Here is a 24,829-nt window from a genome sequence, read left to right on the forward strand (position 1 = left end):
AGGACTTTAGTCTAAAATCCAGTTAAAATTTTGTTAAAAGAACATTCACGTTATAAACTAGTACATTTTCTTCCAATATTAAATTTAGTCATTTCCTATGATTATTCCAAGATAATGGCAGATTCTTGTTGTTTGACTTCTTATTTATTGGATTGATGCATTCTGCCACCCAAACATTTTTATCTGTTGTTATTTTTAGTATTTAAGTACTTTTCATTTAGGATTTCATTGCCTTTAGCCAGGGGCCCTTGATAATTTGAGAATACCTTGTTTATAAAATGTCTCTATTAAAGGTGGGGTCCTTTTGTAGATGATTACATGTATTAACATTTTATCTGTAACTTGCACCCTTGTGTAAATGTCAGTATTCCCATATTATTTTCAGCAGCTTTCTGTGGTGTGTAATTAGGCTCTTAATTAATTTCTGTTGTATTTTTGTGTTTGCTTTTTCTTTTAAATTGAAAAAAATAATACAGTACTTCAGTACCAAGAAAGGATGTCCATGAAATTACTAGTGATACTGCACCAAAGCCTGATGCTGTATTAAAACAAGGTAAGGGTAATCTTGAAATAAATTGTTAATTAAAAAAACTGATGAGTGTAGGGTTAAGGGGGGAGATGAGGACACATTTGTAATACCTTAACTAATAAATAAATAAAACTAAACAAAAAACTGATAGTATTTTTGGAGATTAAGTTTTCTTAGGTTGAGGTGGGTTGTTGGGTAGAGATTAACCAACGAATTTGTGTGCATATATGCATAGCCATGGACACAGTAGTGTGGTGAAGGGAGATGGGTTCGAGTGGAGGTCAAGGGGGGAGAAAGGGGACATCTGTAATACTTTCAATAATACATTTTAGCCGAGTCCGGTTTGGCTCAGTGGGTGGAGCGTCGGCCTGCGGACTGGGGGGTCCTGGGTTCGGTTCCGGTCAAGAGCATGTGCCTGGGTTGTGGGCACATCCCCAGTGGGAGATGTGCAGGAGGCGGCTGATTGATGTTTCTCTCTCATCGATGCTTCTGGCTATCTATCTCTCTCCCTTCCTCTCTGTGGAGAATCGGTAAAATATATTTAAAAAAAAAATAATAATACATTTTAAAAAAGGATATTTTTTAAAAATTGCCTTTAAAGTTATACTTAGCTTTCTGTGACTTTGAGTTTTGTAAACCCATGTGTCTTTTGTTATCATAGTTTCCTTTTTTTTTCAGCTTAATATTATTTAAAGTGTGAAAGAACTATATCAGCAGCTATTGCTATAGTCTGGCTTTTGCCTCTAAATAAAATGTTAGTTCCTGAGGATGGTAGAAACAGGAATCAAAGTAATTTTGATTTGGCATTTCTCATACCGTAATAATAGTTATCCTATATAATAAAAGCATAGTATGCAAATTGTCCCCTTGACTGGGAGTTCATCTGGGAGTTCAACCAGAGGGTGGGGCTGGCCAGGCGGAGGGAGGAAGTACCTGGCCGGCAGCCAGCAGCCGCTAGGGACCCTACCAGTGCACAAATTTTGTGCACTGGGCCCCTAGTATTTCTTATATTATATTATTCAGTGGTTATATTAAATGCTGTAATTGCATTTCTTACTAGATTTTTACCATTGTATATAGCTGCTTGTTTTCACTTGGCCTATATTCATCAAATCTAATAATACGTTGTGTAGACTGGTTAAAAATCATCAAGAATTTTATGGTTTAAAATTTATTTCCATGTATTGTAAAATGAGAATTACTGCATAGCTAATTTTAATTGAAGTTAATTGTTAATACAATTCAAGTTTAGCGATCTAGAGAAAATATTTATATTTTCAGGTATTGTATGTTCATTACAATGGTTCTGGCTGGCATGTGATTCTATTTAATTGTCATTTGTTGGGTAAACGATTAAAGATTTACCTAACTTAAGTATGTTTTTATTAGACATGCTTAATTTTTATTTAAAAGAAAAAAACTGCTCTTTTGTATTTGTTAGGACCTAGGTCCCCTTCCAATAGTAGCAGTTTTGTCATGTATAAAAATGGCTGCCTGATGCTTAAGACTGAGAGGATTAAATGAGCAGCTACACAGAAAAGCCATCAGCTCAGTGCCGGCACACAGCAGGCACTGATAACTGTCAGCGGTATTTACACAGTGGTCTTCATTTCTTTGTTTACTGTCTGTAGACAAGTCAGTTGTCTTCTTTCTCCAGTTCACTAGTTTATGGTCTGTTTCCAGCCTTTGATCAGGCGCTAGCGTTTCACAGAAGCAGAACTGTTCCTGCTAACTGGAAGACGGAGTTGAAGGAGGACAGCTCCAGTAGTGAGGCGGAGGAGGAGGAGGAGGAGGAGGAGGAGGAGGAAGACAAGGAGGATAACAGCAGCGAGGAGGAGGTCAGTGAAACAGTGAGGCCTTTACATTAAAATTACAGTTGGGTTTTCGAGTTAGAATTTGGCGCATAAGTCATTAATTACTTGAATACTTTGAGTATTAGAAATATTTCATAATAAAATTGTATTTGTGATACTCATCGTAATCAAGTAGTTTGCTTGCTTACCTTAAAATAGAAATAGGGTCTTGTGAAAATAAAACTAACTATAGATATCCCAATAACTCAGAAATGTTTCCTAATTTTACTGTGCTTTCGGTTTAACCGATGATTAAGGAAATACCCATCTAACATAAGAAAACTTTCACATGCTTTTCACTGTCGTGTAGATAGCTGTCACCTCATACAGTGTTTACATCTGTGTGTTTTATTGAAATACCTAGAAAAGTACAAAATACATATTCCACCTAGTATTAAAAGAATAAGTAAAAAAGTAAAGGTTAATGAGAATCTTAAATGATTTTATCTAACATAAGTGGATGTGTAGTTCTGATAAGATCATAAATAAGACATCTGAATTTATATAGATAAAGAAGCTGAAGTTTTAGATTTTGTTGTAGCTAGTACTTTAGGTCTAGCAGCGACAAGTACCAAGAAAAGATGTCCGTGATATCACTAGTGACATTGAACCACGGTACTCTTTCATGGTTTGTTGAGCGACTTTATAAAAGTTATTGGGTGAGAGGTACAGATAGCGAAGGCTAGTATATTTGATCGTGAAATGAATTGTATGTAATGTTTTCAGGAAACTAAGTTCATGTCAATATGTAATATTTTAGGTAAGTTATGAAATTCTGCCACATAACTATTATTGGCATAGGGTTGTTTTATGATATGATAATCTATAGTGACAATGTGTAGTGTAAACGTGCCCCTGGTTTCCGTCTTCTCTCCCACTGCGTTCTATTTAAAATGCTAAATGAGTAATTAGTCCCTTGTTAAAACCTTTTCAGTAGCTTCTTATCGCTCTAAAAATCAAGCTTCACTTATAGGTCCTCCTTTATAATCCAACCCCTGCCTTCTTTTTTTCATTACTTTTCTTGGTATGCTCTCTTTCCCCCCACCCCCAACTTGGAACTTTATGCTATAGCAATATCAAATTATATACCTTCTACTACTCACCTTTGCACCTACTCTACCCCACAGTGCCCTTCCCTCCTCTTCCCTCCCCCAGTCAGCCTGGCACCCTCCTGTTCAGTTTTCAAACCCGACATATGTCACCATTGTAAGGGGAAACCTTCTGTAAACCATCACCTTTCTCATCTCAGGAAAGTTAATCACTCCGTTTGCTAGTCTAAACTACTACTGGTCCGTGTACATATTTTGTCAATGTACATAAGTACATTGGTTTATGTCTGTTTCTTAATTCCCCTACTAATCTATAAGCTCCTCAAGGGTAGGGACCTTGTCTTCCTTGTACTTATTATATTCACAGTGTCTGACACAGTGTGTAACATGTAACAGATGATCAGTAAATGTTAATTACCAAACGGTTGGTGCTTGGATTTGTGTTTTTGTGAAAGCAAATCTGGTTTCCAGTTTAAACATTTTTTTGTGTCATATATAAACTTGACTTAAAAATTTTGCAAAAGGAATTAATTTGGCAGTTTATGAAAGTTAAATATTGTACCATGGGAACATTAGGTGATATCTAGAAAATAGATTTCCTTAGACTTACATCTGACTACTTTACCAACACACAGCATATGTGGACCATCTTTAAATTGAGAAATACAGATTTATCCTAAACAAGTTAATAATTGTCATTTATTCTCCTGTGCCCAGCTAGCAAGCCTAGTAATTTATCCACATGAGTTTTTGTTTTTAATTGGCCTTCCTCTGCTCTGCTAGCATTTAATATAAAGGGGTAACATCTCATTTAAACAGTGGCATTAGACACAGTTTTAAAAATTAAAGAGATTTATTTAGACCATCAATAGAAAAGTATGCTCCCACCTTTACTATGAGAGATACATTGGCCTCAGCCAGAGTAACTGTAGCCTTGGTGTATAGTTTGGACCACTTGCTCTGCAGTTACTCTTAGTCATTGCTTATTTTTCTTTCATTGATTCAGCACCTGACCTAGTGCGTCCACCGACTGGTGCTCATAAAATGTTTGTGAATGGATGATAGTCACTGAATTGATGAGTTCCTCCCTCTCACCTACTACCCTGCTCCTTGCAGGTTGCTTCAGGACCAGCTCCCCACTGCCACAGCCCCTGGCCACAGCAGCAAGAAGCTAGTCCCTCCCTTGTAATTGATAAATCGGGGAACTATTTTATTACTTGAAGATTTCCCTAAGTCTGAATCTTCAGGTATTGTAGATCAAGTTTGTTCCCCACTTTACCGATTTGACACGCTTGCAGTACTCCACAGTGGGGCTGTGTGTAATGATGGACACGTGTAGTTACAGCTACTGGGACCCACACTTGTACAGTTCTATGAGGAGCAATAATCGAGTCAGTTTTGATGTTAAATTAAACCCTGACCCAATTTCATAGAAGTGAGAGTAGGTCTTCGTGAGCCTGTGACCCTGATTTAAAGAGTTGATCTCTTACATGGGATAAACCAAAAGTTGGTGAACCGTCTTTGTAGTCTCTTTTCTTATATGAGAATTTACAGTTGGGATTGTCACTTTGGAAATACCTTTTAGGACATATTCCTCTGTAAAGCACAAAATGTCTAGAATTTCCTGGGTTCGAACAGCTTAGTATTAAGAAAAAATTTGTATTTGATAAAAAGCCTTTGAAATATTTTAGTGAGTATTAGTCTTTGCTGTTGGTAGGAAATCTGCTTGTTTTATTCAATGCTTAACTGAGCAAAATAATATTCTATTCTTCTGTGACTAAAACAGGAAGAAATAGAACCATTTCCAGAAGAAAGAGAAAACTTTCTTCAGCAGCTGTACAAATTCATGGAGGATAGAGGTGAGTGTGTTTTTTTTAAATTAATGTAGGTATCCGATATATAGTTAATATTTTAAAAATAATAATTCTGTTCATTAAGCTTCCTATTTCTGGTAATCATGGCTATCTTTTTGGTTGCCAATATCACCAGCACCTAGCATAGTGTCTGTCCCATGGAAAGTGGAATGAGGAATTTGACAGAGTTTTGATAGATACATGGCCGTGGGCCCAGAAATGCCTGTGTTCTGTTCTGTCGTTTCTTCACTCCCATCAGCACTCTTATACCAAAGAACTCTGACGCTAGGGAGCAGCAGCAGAGTGGGAATCGTAGTAGCAACATTGTAATCGCACCTACATAGATGCCACTAGGAAAAGGCCTCCTTCTCCAGAACCACTGTTTGACATACGTGTGTGTGTGCGCGCATCATGTGACTACACTCTAAGACGAACCCTAAGTCTTTTTATAAAGGCTCAGCCTCACAACTAAGAGAATGAAGCCAGACACAGAGAGCCAGAAGTAAAGTGTGACAGTATTCCAAGGTGAACCTTGGCTTACCTCACTGAACCTGCCTAGTGTTGTTACGTAAATGCAGGGGTTGGGGGAAAGAGGAACAGGTGCTGACCTTTGGTGGTAACCCAGTTCTCCAGGAACTATTGGACTGTTACCTTCTTGCTCATCTGCTCAGAGTGTAGTTTCTCCTTTCCCGGGAAGATGCGAGCAAGGGAAAGGAGGCGGGAGAAGCAGAAAGCTCTCTAGCTTGAGGAGAAGGACATGATTGAATAGGATTTGGAAATGCCACTTTACTCTGTAATTACTTTTAAATCTCCGTTTGCTTGCTGATGAGTAGAAGCTGGCTGTTTGTCTTTTGCTCTCATAAATGATAGTGGCTACTATAATGTAGTTATCTTTTTATAGAATATACATTGTCCTTGGTTCCTGTGTTATTTCTTTGTATAAATGGAGGCTTGGCCTAAGAAGGTAGGCTATTTCTTAGGCTTTTATGTAACATAAATAAAAAGTGATGAATAAAGTCTAATATTAGAACAGTGATAAAATATGATTATGCCAGTCATATTTTTTGGAAAGGGCCATAGGTTGTGTAGCTTTGTTTTTTTATTTCCTCTACCATTTTCTAAAGGCATGATAGTTTGTGTCCTTGCCCTACATTTTTCCATATTAGAATGAAAGAATACTATAGCTTTACTCTAGAACAGCGGTTCTCAACCTGTGGGTTGTGACCCCTTTGGCGGTCGAACGGCTCTTTCACAGGGGTCGCCTAAACCATCCTGCATATCAGATATTTACATGACGATTCATAACAGTAGCAACATGACAGTTATGAAGTAGCCACGAAAATAATTTTGTGGTTGGGTCACAACATGAGGAACTGTATTTAAAGGGCCAGAAGGTTGAGAACCACTGCTAGAATCATTTAGAGAAGTAGTAATTTAGTAAAATGCAAAGAAAGTAAGCCCTGGCTGGGTAGCTCAGTTGGTTCGAGTGTTGTCCTATCTGCCAAGGTTATAGGTTCAGTCCCGTGTCAGGGCACATATAAGAATCAACCAATGAATGCATAAGTAAGTGGAGCAACAAATCAATGTTTCTCTCTCTCTCATCAATAAAGAAAAAATTAATCTTTAAAATGCAAAGAAGTTATCATAAAAATAACTCTGAATGTTAAGCAGTTGCCCATCATTTCAACAGTTTTACCAAACCTTGTTTCCCTGATTTTTAAAATTATTATTGTGCTTTCTTTGGTATTTATTCTTTAACTCATAAGGGTAATAAAAGTGGAATGAAATCATATAAGGTTTCAACAACCTGGTAAGAGGGGAAAAATTTTAATGAAATGGACTTAAGTAGAAGACATGTTTTTCGTATTTTATTTTTTATTGATTTTAGAGAGGAAAGGAGAGAGAGAGATAGAAACATCAATGATGAGAATCATTGATCGGCTGCCTCCTGCACGCCCCCTACTGAGGATCGAGCCTGCAACCCGGGTATGTGCTCTTGATGGGAATCGAACCTGGGACCTTTCAGTCCGCAGGCTGACTCTCTATCCACTGACCCAAACTAGCTAGGGCAACAGGACATGTTTTTAATGAACAGCATTTCCCCCCCATATATGCAGGGTAGGACAAAAATAGGTTTACAGTTGTTCGTATGGAAAGTGCAATAAATTAATAAATAATCACATAAGAATGAATTGTTTATACTCAAAACTGTAAAGCTACTTTTGTCCCACTCTCTGTGTGCGTGTACACACAGCCCTTTGCACTGTATTTGAATCTTTGGAAATTTTAAATACAAAAATGCAGTGCGATTTTAATATATTTTGTGTTTTCCTTAATAGGCACACCTATTAACAAACGACCTGTGCTTGGATATAGAAATTTGAATCTCTTTAAGTTATTCAGACTTGTACACAAACTTGGAGGATTTGATAATGTAAGTATTACAATCAAAAGTGAAGCATGTTTTTTATACATGTTTTCTATCTAAATTATTTATTCCAATTAATAAAAAATGGAAATGACAGGTTAGGAACAGAGCTGGCTTCCTCAGAACAAATTTAAATTTAATTAAATATTTTTTAAAATGAGCTTTCTGACTTACTGTTAAGTTTGTCAAACTTTCATAAACCACCTAGTTATGTCTGAAGTCACAGCATAACCATATCCATGGAAATTCTTGCTTATGTCTCCCACTAAACTAACATACTTGGGAGCATGGATCTGTGTTAATCTTCTTTATATCTGTAATCTTGTCCACTGTGCCTGATATATATAAAACATATCATTCGTATATGTGGTTATATAAACATGCAGAAAACCTTTTTTTGAACTAGAAGAAATTATCTTAAGATTGCCATGATGAATGGTGCTCATCTAATTAAGACTGAAAATTTTTTCTGTAGAATCAAATGCTTTAGTAAAATCCATAGAACTGCTTTGATTTATTAGCTTGTAAGTTTTATGGGACATGATACTTCATTTTAAAATTTCTATCTTGGCTTCTTCATTATAAATTTTGATTAGGAATTTGGACATTTTCTTATTTACTAAAGCAGGGTTTATTTAAAATGAAGTGGTATAATATTTCAACATTTGTGAATTCTCTGAGATTTGTTAGAATACTAAAACTTATTTTAAAATGTGAATCAATTTTTTATTTAGTATTTATTGAGATTGATATTTCATTCATCCATTTGAGACTAAAACCAATAAATAGAAACATATTTGTATATACTACGTTTATAAAAATATTTTTAAATTCCTACCTTTAATTTGGAAGTTTTCATTTCATTTTGTCCATTAGATTGAAAGTGGAGCTATCTGGAAGCAAGTCTACCAGGACCTTGGGATTCCTGTCTTAAATTCAGCTGCAGGATACAATGTGAAATGTGCTTATAAAAAGTAAGTCGGCGTACTTGCTATAGCTGCATTCAGTATTTTATCTAGAAAGCAGGGTGGGATGTATCCCATAACTGAGGCTCTAAGAAGAAATCAGAAATTTTCGCTGGAGTAATCACTCTATAATATAACATTTTCTAGAGTGTATTCTATGAACACTAGATCTACAAGATCATCTGTGAAGAAGTTTTTGTGACCAAGTAAATTTTGCAAGTACTGTGTTAGGTTAAAATGCTAAAGTTTTAACAGTTAGGTATGCACAAGTTTGATTCCTGGTCCTGCCAGTTACTAGCGATCGGTGCCCTTGGACCATGCCTTTGTTCTCCTCAGCCTCAGTATCCTCATCTGTAGAATGAGATAGTACTGTTTGCCTCGTAGGATTACTCTGAGGATTAAATGAGATTTTACGTGTACTTAGAGGTCCAAAGCCTCACTTACAAAGAAGTGCTCAACAAACAGGCTATCACTGGAACTTGTAAAAGCTACTGTTGTTACAGTTAGTATATTTAAGATTATGATTGTCTTCTCACTTTTAGCATAGTTTTTTTAATTGAGACTTTCTTTGAAAAATGTTTCTATTTGGGTTAAAAAGATTGGGAAGAGCTGAACCAGAATAAATGAGAATGTTAAGGCTCCATATCTGAAAAACAAGAGAAACGAACAAATTTAAATCACCACAACTCTACAGTAATATTTCAAAATTTTCCCCAAATGTAATTTCTCTTCATGTTTCTAGATACTTATATGGTTTTGAGGAGTACTGTAGGTCGGCCAATATTGAATTTCAGATGGCACTGCCAGAGAAAGTTGCTAACAAGCCATGTAAGGAGTGTGACAGTGTAAAAGAAATAAAAGTTAAGGAAGAAAGTGAACCAGAAATGAAAGAAATAAAGATTGAAGAGGAGGAGAAGATAATAATAAAAGAAGAAAACCCTACTGAAGATGATGTTGAAAGGAAGGAAAATTTAAAACCCTCTCTGGTAAATCAGATACTGTCCTTTTCCACCTTTGGTACATTTTCTGTATACTCTAAAGATTTGTTAATTTATTGTATAATTTTATACTTAGATAGATTAGATTGTGCATTTTCTTCAGTAAGTGCTATTTTGGTGTTTACAATAGCTGTTCAATATTTTTGCCTAGTATTTTAAGAATGGCAGGAGTTTCTTAAAATGACTAATAACTTTCTCAATATTATCATTGGTTGTACCTTTTTTAATTAGATCATGGAATTAAGTTGGTAGTATTTACTTTTGTTGGTTTAGTTGCTCTGATCTTTTTCTAGGGAAGTAAAAAGAATTTATTAGAATCTATATCTACACAAAGTGATCAGGAAAAAGAAGTTAACCTAAAAAAGACAGAAGAAAATGAAAATCTGGTCAACAAAAATGATGAAACAACTGGGTTAGATGAATCCCTCAGCATAAAGGTAGAAGCTGAAGAAGAAAAAGCAAAATCTGGGTAAGAACTCTGTTTTTGGTTAAGATGCATTTTGGCTGAATGAATTCTTGTAATTTTCTCTTTGTATGTGCGTGTATGTATGAATCGAAATTTGATTGACAAAATATAGAATAATTGGCTGATTTGCATTTATTACATAAATAGCATTTGCCTACTTCAGAGACCCTACTAATGCAAATGTAGCAAAAGGTCATGTTTTTGATTCATTCTCTTTGCTCTCATCATGGAAATTTATAAAATTTTCAGCTAGAGAAAAGTACTTCTTACTACATTAGGCTCTGCTAAATAACCAGATAATACAAATTTGGGAAAATGATTTTCTCCAATGTTTTATAGGTGGTATGTTGGCTGTAGATTTTGACAGTTGTATTCATTTCTTAAGCAAAAAATAAGAATGGAAAAGTGCTAATACTTAATTTTTAAAAGGCCGAAATTGTTATGCTGTGTTTTATGTGCAAGTAGCATTTACTTGTTTTGGTTCATTTGGAATGATGAATTATTTAGCAATGTAATTTGTACACTGCCAGTGGACCCCTGGATTTTATAGGTGATCTTTGGTGTCTAATCTTATTTCTAAGGTTTAAAAACGCTAAACATTCCTCATTGCTAGTGGCCCATTTAAGTAAGTACAACCAGTGTTTTTTAATATTTTTCTGAAATTTGGCCAAAGCATGAAGCCAAGGAGGGAGGAAGAAAAAAGAAAAACATGTTTAGATGAATATAGTAAAAGGTATTTATCTTTGTTACGTATCTGTGTGTACAAATATATATTTCACATATTCCTCACTGCTATTGCAACTGTTAAGAAACTTAGTGAGTATCCAGCTTTTTGCCTAAAATCTCTTGATCATTTTAGTGTTATTTTGCAAATTTGGCCTCAGCATGCAGATAAACTTTAAAGGAAAAAACAACAACACTGGGTTTAGATGAATATAGTGTGTTCATTATATTTGGTTGTAGTTCTCTGTATGTAAATGTTTATTTGAAATTATATATGCTGCTACTGGAGACTATTTGAACTATTAAGAAAGAACTTAGTAAGGATTCAGCTTTATGCCTAAAAATCTGACACTTAAATCTGCAGTTACTTCTGGAGCATCTACTGTGTCGAAGGCACTCTGATAAGCCTTTATTTTCTCTTTGTTACTAGTAATTATCTTTATTTTTCAAATTAGTACTTTAAAAACATTATTAGTATAATCTGTATTTTGTAGGGTTTTATTAATTCATTTAATTCTTCAACTAGATGGCTTTCTTACTTACTACAGAGATATATACGTCATACCACAAACTGAAATTAGTCTGGTGTGACTGCCCTAGTTTGATAGATATTTTTTAGAAGCATTATGTGTGAGAAATGTCCAAAAGTGATTTCTGAATTTTATTAGATCAGTGCAATAGAAAATTTTACAATTATAAAGAATTAATATTTAAGTATTCCTCTAATATGTAACTTCCGCTAAGTAATTAGCTACGACCAAGAATTTTCAATAGCTTGCCTCCGTATTCCAGTGTCTGGTCCATAATAGGTATTGATAAGTTGTAGCTTTTTTCTTTTAATTTGTTTCATTGTAAGGAGTGTCACATCAAACTGGGAAAATTTGATACTTCTTTGTGAATTCAGATGAAAAATCCTTGGTGTGTGTGTACATTTAAAGGCTATCTTTCTTGGCATTCTGTGTTGTATCTGGTTTAGCGCACTTACTTCTGATTTTGCTACTGAATTCTTAGAAAAGTAGAAGCATTTTCTATGGCTGATTCAAGCCAGTAATTGTGTTGTCTGATTATTTATACATCAGTATATTATTTTCATGACTTTTATTTGATTTGTGTCTGAAGATTTGTGTCTGAAGTTGCTATTAAATGTGAAATTTTTATTATTTTTTTATTGTTTTGTTAGTACAGAGGATTGGGTTTTTATTCCAGATTAAATAAAGATTACTCTGGCTACCACTTAATGTAGGCTTGTGCTTGCAGTTCTTGGCATTTATCAGTTGTGCGGAGCGTATTACATGATGTAAGATAACGTTAGAATTGTTTTCATTTTTTAAAAAGTTTAGACTTTTTAGTCTGTCTTTCTCCTTTTACATCATGATTCTGAGGTGCATGATAAATCTCTTGTTTTGTTGTGGCCAGCACAATACATTTCCTTTTATCCCTGATATTTTAACTTTTAATTTTATATATGTATATAGTATATATTATACAGATAAAACATTTAAGTTTGTTAATAATAGCTTATTATCCATAACACCCTTTCTGATAATTTCTTAAATATTTTAGCCTTACTAATCTTTAATTTTAAAGCTGTTAATGTATTTTCAATAATAGAGTTCATATTTTTTATCTTAGATTACAGTAGGTTTCCTTTAGATTTTAAGTATATATTCCTTTGGCTGTTATTTATTTATTTATTTATCTATCTATTTATTTATTTATTGTTGAAAGTATTACAGATGTCCCCTTTGTCTGTCTGTTTTTCCCATTGATCCCCTCCACCCCCACCCACTCTTCCCAGGCCTTCACTCATGTGGCTGTAGATGAGTCTTTAAAAGAGGAATAATTCTTGAGAATCCTTATAGACTTGGTGATTTATTTCAGAGAGATTTGACACATTTGACGCTTTCATGAACTCAGACTTAATTTCACAAGTTTATTGTGCTTCCCTTCATCCCTCACTGTATAGAAGGAAAGAAATAAAATAAAAAGGGTTATAGGGCTGCTTTTATCTCTATTTCTATATTATTTTTGTTGCCTGTATAATTAGGAATGGTAAAATATGTTATTGCTAAAAAGATTGCATATAAGAATATTAAAAATTATCAGTGGAAGTTGGATTTTTGTATAAATATTTCTATTAACTTTGAAGTTTAATGCTCAGCTGTCTTGTGCTTCTGTTTTATGATGTTTATTCATTGTCAGCTATAAAGTGATGGATTCATTTTTGAGAGGAATCTATTGTAACACATTTAGACAAACTGCAGAGCAGATAAAGACTTAACTAAATGTCAAATTTTATACCAAAGCATTGATTTTTTTAATCTAGAGCTTGGAAAGATTTATGATTTGAGATTCTCTCCAACTTGTTTAATACCGATTTGTGGCTAATATAACATGAATATGAATACTCAGTTTTAGAAGGTACAGGATACTGAAAAGATCAGAATGGCTGCAGTGCTGCTTCTGAATGGTGTAACTTTTAGTTTCATTTGTAACTTTAAAGTTGAGCGAGTTGGTAGAGAAGATTTTCAGTGAATATGGTAAAGAGAGCAGAAATTTTGAAGTTTAGAAGAATAAAAAAGAAAAAAGCCTTGATGGGATATTAATGTGAAGTTGGTAGAATATACTTGTGAAAGGTAAAATAATATTTTAGTATATAACATAACATTTGATTTTAGTTGGAGCACTTTTTAAAGTTATTAAGACTAGCCATTGGCTAGTAAAAGTTTTTGTTTTAAATATCCTGAGGCTGGAAATATTTGAATAAAAAATAATTTTAGTCAGAAAATGGCTATGAGGTGTAATGATTTTTGTTTTTGTCAACTGAGATGTAAAACACTTTCATAATAAAACCTGAGACAATTGTAACAGTCGACTGTACTAGTTTCTTGCTCTGCAGCACAACTCCTGTCCCTCTGGCTGTTGGAAGTTTTCTTTTAATGCACTTATTTTTCATTGTTCATTTTCTCTAAATGTATCTTTTCTGTAACCACAGTCATCTTACACAGTTTTAGTTTTTAATATTAAATTGAAAATCAGAGAATTTCATACACATGGAACCTGCTGTTCCCGGAACAATCACAGCCACAATTTTTATCAATTTATGTGGTTTGGAACTGAAAAGCTTATGAAGTGTCTTTTATTAACTGCAATTTTTTAAACCTTTCAAGAGATGAAACGAATAAAGAGGAAGAGGAAGATGATGAAGAAGTAGAAGAGGAGGAGGAGGAGGAGGAGGAGGAGGAAGAAGATGAAGAGGATGATGACAACAATGAGGAAGAGGAGTTTGAATGCTATCCACCAGGCATGAAAGTCCAAGTGCGGTATGGACGAGGGAAAAATCAAAAAATGTATGAAGCTAGTATTAAAGATTCTGATGTCGAAGGTGGAGAGGTCCTTTACTTGGTCCATTACTGCGGATGGAATGTGAGGTAACTTGAGTTTTAGCTAGTGATTGCTACCTGAAAACTCTTATAAATAATTTCCTATTTTAAAACTTAATTAATGACTTACAGGCTTATTAGTATTTTCATTGAGGTCATAGCACTATATAAAAAATATGTAGTTTTTAGTATGTAAATGCTCGCGTAGTGACTTCCTCCCTCCTGTTGTTAATAACTTGGAAGACATCCTTAGTGCCTGCCCAGTTAATGTTTACATTACATGTGGATTAGTCAAAGCAACACTTGGTGAAATGATAGGAAAATCCTTAAAGATGTGAAAGAGATTTGAGCTTCTTGATGTCTACAAGCCAATGATCAGACTTCTTGCTCTCTTGCGTTTTCAACTACCTTGCCATAGTAACCTCTTTGTAATCCTCCTAAGTCCTCATATGCGGACGTCATATTTCTTTCAATAGGCAGGGAGTTTACAATGGAGATTTCTTAAGAAGCTTTAGCTATTTCAAGAAGGCCTTATCTCCTCCTTAACAGTGCTTGTGTTACAGTGTTTTTCAGAAGCCTCAGAAATGTATTTTCATGTTGGAAGCACTGTGGTTGCAATGTAAGCAGGTCTGCTTAACTTAACTAGAGTGCACTTCCTCCCTTTTCCTACCTGGGGAGCTGAAAGGCAAAACAGGTTCAGTTTCAGGTGGGGTTAAATGAAGTGTTTTTCTTATCATAGGTTTCCTTTGGTTTATCCAAAGAAATTCTGTATTTTAAGTTTGTCAGTTTTGGGATCTGACCATCTAGGTATCTTTTAAGAAAAACTTATTTCATTTTGGAATGTTTAATACTATTTTTGAAATATAGCCTATGATAGGGTTGTAGCCCTTGGAAAGCTAATCATAGAAGTTTTAAGTGGTGGTTTCATGTGTGCCTAGTCTCTTCAAGGAGGAATATAGTTCTCATGCTTTATATTTAAATTATAATTTGTTTGGAAAGTCACTAAAAAAATTTCATCTTTTTCTTAAAAATAATACTCTGTTCCTTAAAAGTACATTTTGTGTTGTTCGGTTGCAGCAGTAGGAAACTCTAGAAACAAGTCTAATCTGATTTCCTTCTTTATTTTGAGAAAAGTACAGATCTGATCCATTGGGCTGGTTCTTTATTTCTGACCAACAAGATTAACAAAAGTTTTGAATTTTAAGACTTATCTGTCATCGGTGTTGTCCTGAAACCAGCTTTTCCAGATACTGCTTTTAAAATCATGTGTAATTAATTCTTTTGTCCGTTGGTTCTTATGCTGCCTCTATGGTGCATGATGTTTCTCACTGTAGTGCTGGCATGAATGATATGTTCAGAGGAAGATGCTTGAAATCTCAGATACAGTGGCTGTAGGAATATTTTGCCCACTCTTTGGTATTTAATCATTTTGATCCCACTAAATGGTCTTATTAAACATGAATGTAGAGGGAGTTCCATTATTGCCTAAGGTGTAAATGTTGAGTATGTTAGTTTAAAATTAGGAGAAAATTGAGTCGACAAAAATTAATTATTAAATAATGCCCACAAGATAGATAAAAGCCACATCATCTTTTTGCCCTCTCCTTTCAGTCCTTCTGGTTATTTTGCTAGTTTATTTTATTTTATTTTACATTTTATATATATTTTTGCTAGTTTATATATAACAAGGCTGTTTTCCTAGTAGCCTTTCAAAATGCTTTAAATTCTGTGATGAATGGATAGAATTTAAGCATTCTCTAACTTTCACTATAATCAGGGCTTGATTGTTTTCTATTAATTATTTCAAACAAGAGGCTTAATATGTATGTGAGTTGAGACATTCATAAAATTATTCTGTAGTTAAGATAACTTTCCGTTTCCTTAAGAAAAGATTGACTAAAGGAAAGTATCCTATCCGAGGAGCACTTGGGTTTTAGAGGGTAGAAAATGTTGGGTATATTAACTTTGAAGTTGATAGTGGGTTGGGTAGGATAACGGGCGATATTCGAAGGAGGCATTCAGGTGTTTAATAATATAGAAAGGAAAAGGAGAACTAACTATTCAACAAGACTTGCTTGTGTCACTGAGAAGGATGCACTACTGACAGCTCAAGCATTTTGTGGTCTGAACGTTGACAAGAAGAAAACTTACCATCTCGGTGAAGAACTGTAGGGGTGGATCCCCACCCACTGCAGCATCGTAGAGAAAACAACTGTACTTCAGTAGATTAAGCAGTTAATTTCCTGATAGTCAATATCACAGCATCCTCTTTCTCGGCAATAATAACCAAAGTCTGTCCTGCTGATGAATAAGAAGTCACTGTGGGGAGCATTGGAGATCTTGTTCCCCAGCGTGTGTCGTCAGTTTGACTCAAATACAATTTTAAAAAAAGAAAAGAAAAAGAAATCACATGTAATTTTTGCTGCTCCTTCTTGTCTGAAGTTATCTAATGAGGACGGCAACAAGCCCTCATCACCTCTGCAACTGTTTTCACATTATTTTCAGAAATTCAGCTTGATCTCTGAATTTACACTTGATGTGAAATTGAAAACGAAGATTTATGCATGAAGGTTCATGAAAGTAGTATTATTTTCAGTGGCAGCCATTCATTACTATGACAATTTAGAAAATTTCATGTGGGGCTATTTATGTGAGTTTTGTGTGATCTGAAACATTTTCTAGCAAACGGTTTTCTTAAAAAGAAAATATCTTTTAAAAAATACTGTTCTACATTATTCTTTTTTTTCTAAAGTGCTATATAAACCTTTACATTAATATAATTATTATTTATACCCTTAATTCAAAACTGAAAAATGTGATAACTAGTGAATGAATATTGAACTACTTTGGACCTCCTGGCAACAGAATGGGAGTAAAGCAGAAATTCAGATCTGAATAAAAAGCATTGGTTTATAAACGCCATACCTGTAGAATATATAGACTAATGGATTGGGACAGATGTGGCCTGGCTCTACCTGGAGCCAGATTCTTCTCTATCCTTCTATATATGGCAACTCTGAATTTCCTGGGGACCTGTCCAACTGTTCTATTAAGGTTCCAGTTTCTCCATATTCAGATGAAAAAGTACCATGGCAGTCAGAAGGCTGTGAAAATTTTTTTTTGCAGCATACAAAATACTTTGTATCAGATAGTCCTACATGTAGAGAAATGTAAAACAAAGCTTAAAAGCAATAAGGTGAACTTAAAAAATTACTTTGGAGTTGACTAGTTTTTCAGTGCAAGTGAAAATAAACATTTTTTTGGTGTGAAATAAAGAATCAGTTATCTTTACAACTCAAATGGGCTTTCTTTCTGTTTTCAACTTAAGAGGGTTTATTAAACGGGACTTTTCCATTTAGTTAGTTTGTAGATTAGCAGGTATATTTTATGTAAAATATAAAAATTGGACCCGTTTCATTTGGTGGCTTTGTAGATTGGCAGGTAGTACGTTTGTCTAAATTTACACAAATAGGAACCCCCTAAATTTATCATTATTAGTAAAGTAAGTTTTTGGGATACTTTAGAAAATCAGTATCTGAGTCACAGTTGCTAACCATTTTCAGTGGTCTATAAATAAAACCTGCTCTTCCATTGTTCTTAACACTACTTATTACCTCTGCCTAAAGACCTATACCTTTGCTTCATTTTATAGAGTTAAATTCTCTAGGAAAATGGATTGACATCATTACTGTATCATTCTCTTGGGGTGGTTGTGTCAAATTTTAAATTATGCTATAATATTTATGTTTCTGTCATTATGCTGTTATTATCTTTATTATGATGAACACCATTCCTGTGTCTTTGGTATGGATTTAACAGTATTAAATGAAATAGAAATATGCAGTGTTAATAACATGCTTAGAATTTTAGCTTTTCAGTAATATACTTTTATTTTTGTTGTATCCTAAGTACATTACTAAAAGCATAAAATGGTGTTCAGTGAGTCTTCATAAATTTTGTTTTAGATATTTTCTCCAATTAAAAATATATGTATAGCCAGAGAGCTCAGTTAGAGCATCATCCCAGTAAGCCAAGATTGCAGGTTCGATCCCCAGTCAGAGCACATATAAAATGCATAAATAAGTGAAACAACAAATTGATGTTTCTCTCTTTCTCCCTTCCCCTCTCTCTAAAATCAACCAATAAATAAAAAAATAAAAAATGTGTTAATTGAGATTATAATAGAAAATTCATCAAGTCCAATAAATAAAAAAATATGTGTTAATTGAGATTATAATAGAAAATTCATCAAGTAGGTAAATATTGATAAAATTGCTTATAAAGTTTATTATTAATAACTAGTGCTTTTCATCATGAGTTGGTCTTTTTTCTATTACAGTGTCCCATAGGTTCTTAATTAAGGGAGGAAACTTCATCTCCTTGCAATGACAGCGTAAATTTCCACTTTAGATATGAGGTTTTTACAAGCTTAGTTATATGATATATATAACTTAACCTTTTGTTTATAGGAAGTAAGATATGAAATATGCATTGCTCAGCAATTATTAAATGAATATACATTACAGAAAACAAACTACAAATGACTAATATTTTACTGTAATGGTTATTACATTTTATCTTAATAATCTATGCATATTTTAGATGAGTTTTTAGTATTATGTCAATTTGGTTTTGCTTATGAAATTATTTTGGAAATATCTTTATTTTGCGTGTAATTACTTTTTCTTAATCTCTACGATTATGTCTTTTGGGTGTATATATTAACATATGCTAAATGGGTTTAGTTGGGTTGAAGAAGAACCACATCTGAATTGATGTTGGGCACAGAAGCCATTTCTATCTGGTTGACTGACATTCTTTTCCATTTTTATTATTGCTAAGTGATTGCTTAGGTGATTTGCCAACATATCCAAACAAAAACTATAAAGCTTTCTTTTTTTGAACTCGACTTTTCTCTGGTGAGAGCAATTATGTTGTGGTCTCTGAATGATTTCTTCTAGCTTTGTATAAATATTTTAATTCCTCACATTTTAAAAATACAAATATGTGCGTACCTTCTTTCAGAAGGTGCAGAGGTTTGTATTGTTCCTTTTGTAATTACCATTTAGTGTTGCCTTCTCTGCTCACTTGAAAGCTCCCTGCGGGAAGGAGGTGTGCTGCCTTCACTGCTGAGTACCCAGTGCTCAGTGCAGAGCCTGTCACATGATAGGCACCTATGACGTATTTGTCACGTGACTCTGCCCTTGTTTGTGCTTTTGGCCTTGGAGGCCCTCTGATGCGGCGCCTCCATCTCCCATAGGCCAGGGAGTGACCTTCTTGGAGTTCACAGACTTGATCAGTTCAGGGCCCTCTGGTGCGGCGCCTCCATCTCCCATAGGCCAGGGAGTGACCTTTGGAAGGTCAATGAGTTGCTTGTGCATCTTGTCTTTCATGTTTGTTTCATTAGTTAGATGACTCAGTAGAAATATTTTCAAATAAGTCATGTATATACTTGAAAATATTTCATTAGTATTTTAGTTAAATATCAGGTAGGATACTTGTCTAGATCCTATGCTTTAATTATAAGGAATTTATTGATAACAGAATTTAAGAAGTATGGTCGAATCACTAACAGGCAGTCTTAATTTTTAGAGAGAGAGAAACATTAATGTGAGAATGAAATATAGATTGGCTGCCTCCTGCACACCACCTACCAGGAATCGATCCCGCAACCCGGGCATGTACCCTAACTGGGAATCAAACCTTCAACCCTTCTGTGCATGAGACAACGCCACACCGGTCGGGGCAGTTGGTAGCTTTATGCATCAAACCAGGAAGTTGAACTAAATGATCTCCAGGGTTGTTTCCAGTTCTAAAATGAAATGATTCTATTTATGACTTTCTTTTTAATATGCCATAAGTATCTCTGTGGTATATGTCTGTTTATTTATATCAATTTCCTTTAATTTCAGATATGATGAATGGATTAAAGCAGATAAAATAGTAAGACCTGCTGATAAAAATGTGCCAAAGATAAAACATCGGAAGAAAATAAAGGTAAGTGCTTATTTTTCTCTACATCATAATTCTTAATTAAAGAGCTTTCCCCCCCAGAATTAGGCATTAAGTGTGTGTGCATTAGTGTTAGCAGAGTTGGAAATACTCCCTTGAAATAGCAAATTTAGCAAAAGCTAGATTTGGGTACAATAATATTGTCACTTATGGAAAGACATTTTGGAAACGGTACTAAATGATCTGTGAGACTTTTTTCAGTTTCGGCCTTGTAGAAGGCCACCAGCCAGATTTTACTGATCCATGTCAGCCCTCTCCTGCCCCTCTGAGTTCCAGCTGGGGAGCCCTAGAGTAGTGGGCCTGGAGCCTGGGTTGAGTACTAACTGCACCCTCCTCAGGAGGGAAGGAGGCTTCTTTGTCTGACTGCAGGGAGCGGCTTAGAGCAGGTTCCCAGAGGTGCCGCTGTCCTGGAAGTTGATGTTACTTTTACGTATGATCGAATTGCTCCTTCTAAGATTAACTCTCTCTAATGTTTTCTTAGAAAGTAGACCATTAGCTTTAGAACAGTTGTTATCTTGTTAATGGCATTTTTATATTTTGAATGGTGTATGTATTTGAGGTGTTTAATAGTTCTGAAGTTCACTTTTCATAGTCAAAGTGAGAAGCTGTTTACTTTCCTGCTAAATGATACTCTAGTGGCTCCTTATAGTGAAAGCTTTTCCCTAAAATGGTTATTCTTTTCTCCCTGTAACATTGGGTCCATATTTAAGTTTGGGTACAGCAACTGAGTAGCTACAGCTCAGGCCTCATCAAACACTTTTCATTTCACTCTCGGTCTTTGTTGGAAAGTATGGGGTGACATTGGTTAACAAAATTATATAGGTTTCAGGTATTCCAGAGGCAATGCTAGTCTTAATTGTCTATCTGATGGCTAATTTATTTCAGTTATTTAAATATAAATATTAGACAAAAACTTTTTGCTCATCCTGCATTATTTGTTAAATAATATTGAAAAAACATCTGTGGCTGTTTTGAGGGGCTTTTCGTATATTTTTGTTATTTAATATATTTTAAGAGTTAAAATTAGTATTAACAATGTTACTAATAAATGCTTCATGATAAATTATGGCTAACATGAAATGCTTTTTTTCCCCTTAACCTAGAATAAATTAGACAAAGAAAAAGACAAAGATGAAAAATACTCTCCTAAAAACTGTAAACTTCGGCGCTTGTCAAAACCACCATTTCAGACAAATTCATCTCCTGAAATAGTATCTAAACTGGATCTTACTGATGCCAAAAACTCCGATACAGCTCATATTAAATCCATAGAAATTACTTCTATCCTTAATGGACTTCAAGGTAAATATAATAAATGCCCTTTTTGCATGCAAGTGTTTGTTGTTAGTTTTTATATATCAAATTTTATAAAGGTAATTCATTAACATCAAATTGGTTTTTTAATTGAACCATAATTTTTTTTGGTTCTAGTACTTGAAATAAAACCAGCCATTGATTGAGGCTTAGAAATATTTCTGTTAGTAGATCCAAGGGCACCAGTAAATTGTAGTTAAAATTTAATACTCACCCTATTGTATTGATTCAGTGCTTTTTTTCAGGTACATCTTTTCTGTTGCCATAGCAAGCACAGTTGGTGTTATGCCATATTAGAATATAAAATTAAATTGAATTTTTTGTAAAGAATATTTAACTTTGCTTATCTTGATTACATTTATTATATTCTCTTTTATGGTGACATTACTGCTTAATATTTACAGCAGAATGAAGTGTAACTATCAGATAATAACAGTGATAAAGACTGGTGGGAGGGGGAGGTTTATAAATCTGGCTGGCAGGGAAAAGGGGGGGAAGATCTGATCTATCAAATGAAGCAAAAGAATGTGTCTCCATAAAAAATATTTTACATTTTTTGTAACTTGAAAAGAGTTCAGATTTTTTTGTTGTTAATCCTCATCTGAGGATATTTTCCCATTGATTTTTAAAGAGAGTGGAGGGGGAGAGACGGAGGGAGAGAAACATCGATGTGAGAGATACACATCAATTGGTTGCCTCCTTCACGAACCCTGATCAGGGCTGAGGAGAAATTAGCAAGTAACTAAAAGAGGAAATATTTTTAGAACTGACAGGCAGAAATCTTTAAATGGAAAGAGCCCCTCAAGTACTTGAAGTGATGAACAAAGAGCCATGCCACAGTACATTTTATCTATAATAATAAAAGCGTAATATGCTAATTAGACCAGACATCCTTCCAGACAACCTTCTGGACAAAGCCTGGGCTGCAGGGGAAGCCTGGGTCCTTGGTGCCTGCCGGTGGCTGGAGGGAAGCCCGGGTCCCGGGTGCCAGAGGGAAGCTGGTGCAGGCAGCTGGGGAAAGGAAGGTCTACTCTTGCACGAATTTCGTGCATCGGGCCTCTAGTGAAATTATAAAATAGCAGGAATAAAATCATCACCACAAAGGAATGAAAGAGTGTTTTCAACACTATAAGCAAAAGAGCTGCACCATCAAAATTTTGAAGGAAAATAATTTCAACTTGGAATTCTGCACCTGGTTAAACAAATCACACAATGAAGTTTGAGGGTCAGGATGTATTCAGACGTGTAAGGACAAAGACTATTTTCCTCCCATGTACTGTTTTAGGAAACTGTTAGGTGGTCCAACACAACATGGGAGTAAACCTAGAAAAAGGAAGATGTGAGATTGTTTTAACAGTGGGTCTGGGTCACGAGAAAGCCTGCAGGAGATTCCTAGGATGATGGCTGTTAGAACTGACCCAGAGAGCAGCCCCCTAGATGGAGCAGAAAATAGGCCTCCAGGGTCGAGATTGGGTGAGTGAGGAAATTGGAGAGAATGCTTGACTTAATGGAGCAGTGAAATAAAGGTGAAAGGCATAAGAAAGGAAGACAGCATGAGTAGAAAAGGACTTTTGGAAACTCCGTGAAAAATAAAAGGCTATACCAGAAAGAAAATAACAAGTGGACTGTCTCTGCAATGAACCATATTTACATGTTATAAATACTATATTTAAATAAATATATAGAGAGAAAGTATGGGGGAAGAGGGATGAGGTATTAATAAGAGAAAATCCTCATTGCTTATATCAGGTTAAACTTCATAAATCAACAAATAGAATATTATTAAGAGAAGGTGGTAATAACTATCAATAGAAATAGTTATAACCACCTATATGTACTGCTTTGATCATTTTAAAAAATTTAGTTATGCAGGAACACATTGGAAATTTTTAATGTTTTTACCCATCTTAATTGTCTCATTTTTTTAAAAATTTAAACCTAAAGAACATACTACATGGATTTCTCTTTTTTTTTTTATTTAAACCTAGTTAAAGAACATACTACATGGATTTCTTAGACTGTTATAGTTAAGATTCTAAATTCTGGAATCAAATGACTTAAATTTAGACTTTCTCTTGCCATTTGGGGTAGTTTAACCTCTCTAAATCCTAATTTCCTAAACTATAAAATAGGGATGATAAAAACACACTCCTCAAACACACACCTCACAGCTTTAATGAGGTATAATTTACAGACAATAAAATTCACTACTTTAATGTTTACAATTTTATATGTTATGGCAAAAGTATATAGTAGTGGAACTATCGCTCCACATGAGGCATTTCCGCTATTGGTGAGTGTCTTAGCTCTCAGAAGCTTCGTTTCCTCACCTGTAAAATGGATTAAAACCTGGCGAGCAGGGTGGCTATAAACAGAGGAGCTAATATATAAAGTGCACGGCGCAGAGAAGATACTGCTAATCTTCCTGTCATACATCATTTTTCTTCTTTCTTTTCCAGCTTCTGAAAGTTCTGAAGACAGTGAGCAGGAGGATGAGACAGGTGCTCACAACATGGACAGTACTGGCAAAGAGGAATCGAAGACTGAGTATTTGGCCCACGCCAGAAATGACCTTCTTTCAAAGGAGGAGCAGAACAGTTCATTTTTGCTAGAAGAAAGCAAGGTCCATGCAGATTTGGTAATATCTAAACCAGCGTCGAAATCTCCAGAAAGGTTAAGAAAAGATATGGAAGGATTGTCTGAAGATACGGATTATGAAGAAGATGAAGTCACAAAAAAGAGAAAGGATGTCAAGAAAGACACCCCCGATAAATCCTCAAAGCCACAGGTCAAACGCGGGAAAAGAAGGTATTGCAACACAGAGGAGTGTGCAAAAACCGGGTCGCCCAGCAAAAAGGACGACAAGGCCAAGAACAAAGACTCACTTTGCGTAGAAAACAGTAGCAACAGCTCTTCTGATGAAGACGAAGAAGAAAAATCAAAAGCAAAGCTGACACCAACCAAGAAATACAACGGTTTGGAGGAAAAGAGAAAATCTCTGCGGACGACTGGTTTCTATTCGGGATTTTCAGAAGTGGCAGAAAAAAGGATCAAACTTCTAAACAACTCGGATGAAAGACTTCAGAACAGCCGAGCGAAAGATCGCAAAGATGTCTGGTCAAGTATTCAGGGCCAGTGGCCCAAAAAGACGCTGAAGGAGCTTTTTTCCGACTCCGACACGGAGGCCGCAGCTTCCCCTCCGCACCCGGCCCCGGAGGAGGGCCCGGCCGAGGGGACCCTGCAGGCTGTGGCCGGG

At 35.1% G+C, this 24,829-nt stretch overlaps 1 protein-coding gene across 1 annotated transcript in view; it reads left to right on the plus strand.

Moving 5' to 3' along the window:
* Positions 1-24,829, plus strand: part of ARID4B (AT rich interactive domain 4B (RBP1-like)) — a 59,234-nt gene that overhangs the window by 23,735 nt on the left and 10,670 nt on the right. Inside the window, exons 9-19 of the mRNA XM_005881357.2 lie at positions 477-553; positions 2,213-2,367; positions 5,218-5,290; positions 7,624-7,718; positions 8,589-8,686; positions 9,420-9,663; positions 9,969-10,144; positions 14,035-14,295; positions 20,160-20,244; positions 21,363-21,561; positions 24,033-24,823. Of these exons, the coding sequence (XP_005881419.1) occupies positions 477-553; positions 2,213-2,367; positions 5,218-5,290; positions 7,624-7,718; positions 8,589-8,686; positions 9,420-9,663; positions 9,969-10,144; positions 14,035-14,295; positions 20,160-20,244; positions 21,363-21,561; positions 24,033-24,823 (2,254 nt within the window). The remainder of the gene's footprint in view (positions 1-476; positions 554-2,212; positions 2,368-5,217; positions 5,291-7,623; positions 7,719-8,588; positions 8,687-9,419; positions 9,664-9,968; positions 10,145-14,034; positions 14,296-20,159; positions 20,245-21,362; positions 21,562-24,032; positions 24,824-24,829) is intronic.

Source organism: Myotis brandtii, unplaced genomic scaffold (assembly GCF_000412655.1).
Source record: "Myotis brandtii unplaced genomic scaffold, ASM41265v1 scaffold679, whole genome shotgun sequence".
Classification (NCBI taxonomy): Eukaryota; Metazoa; Chordata; class Mammalia; order Chiroptera; family Vespertilionidae; genus Myotis; species Myotis brandtii.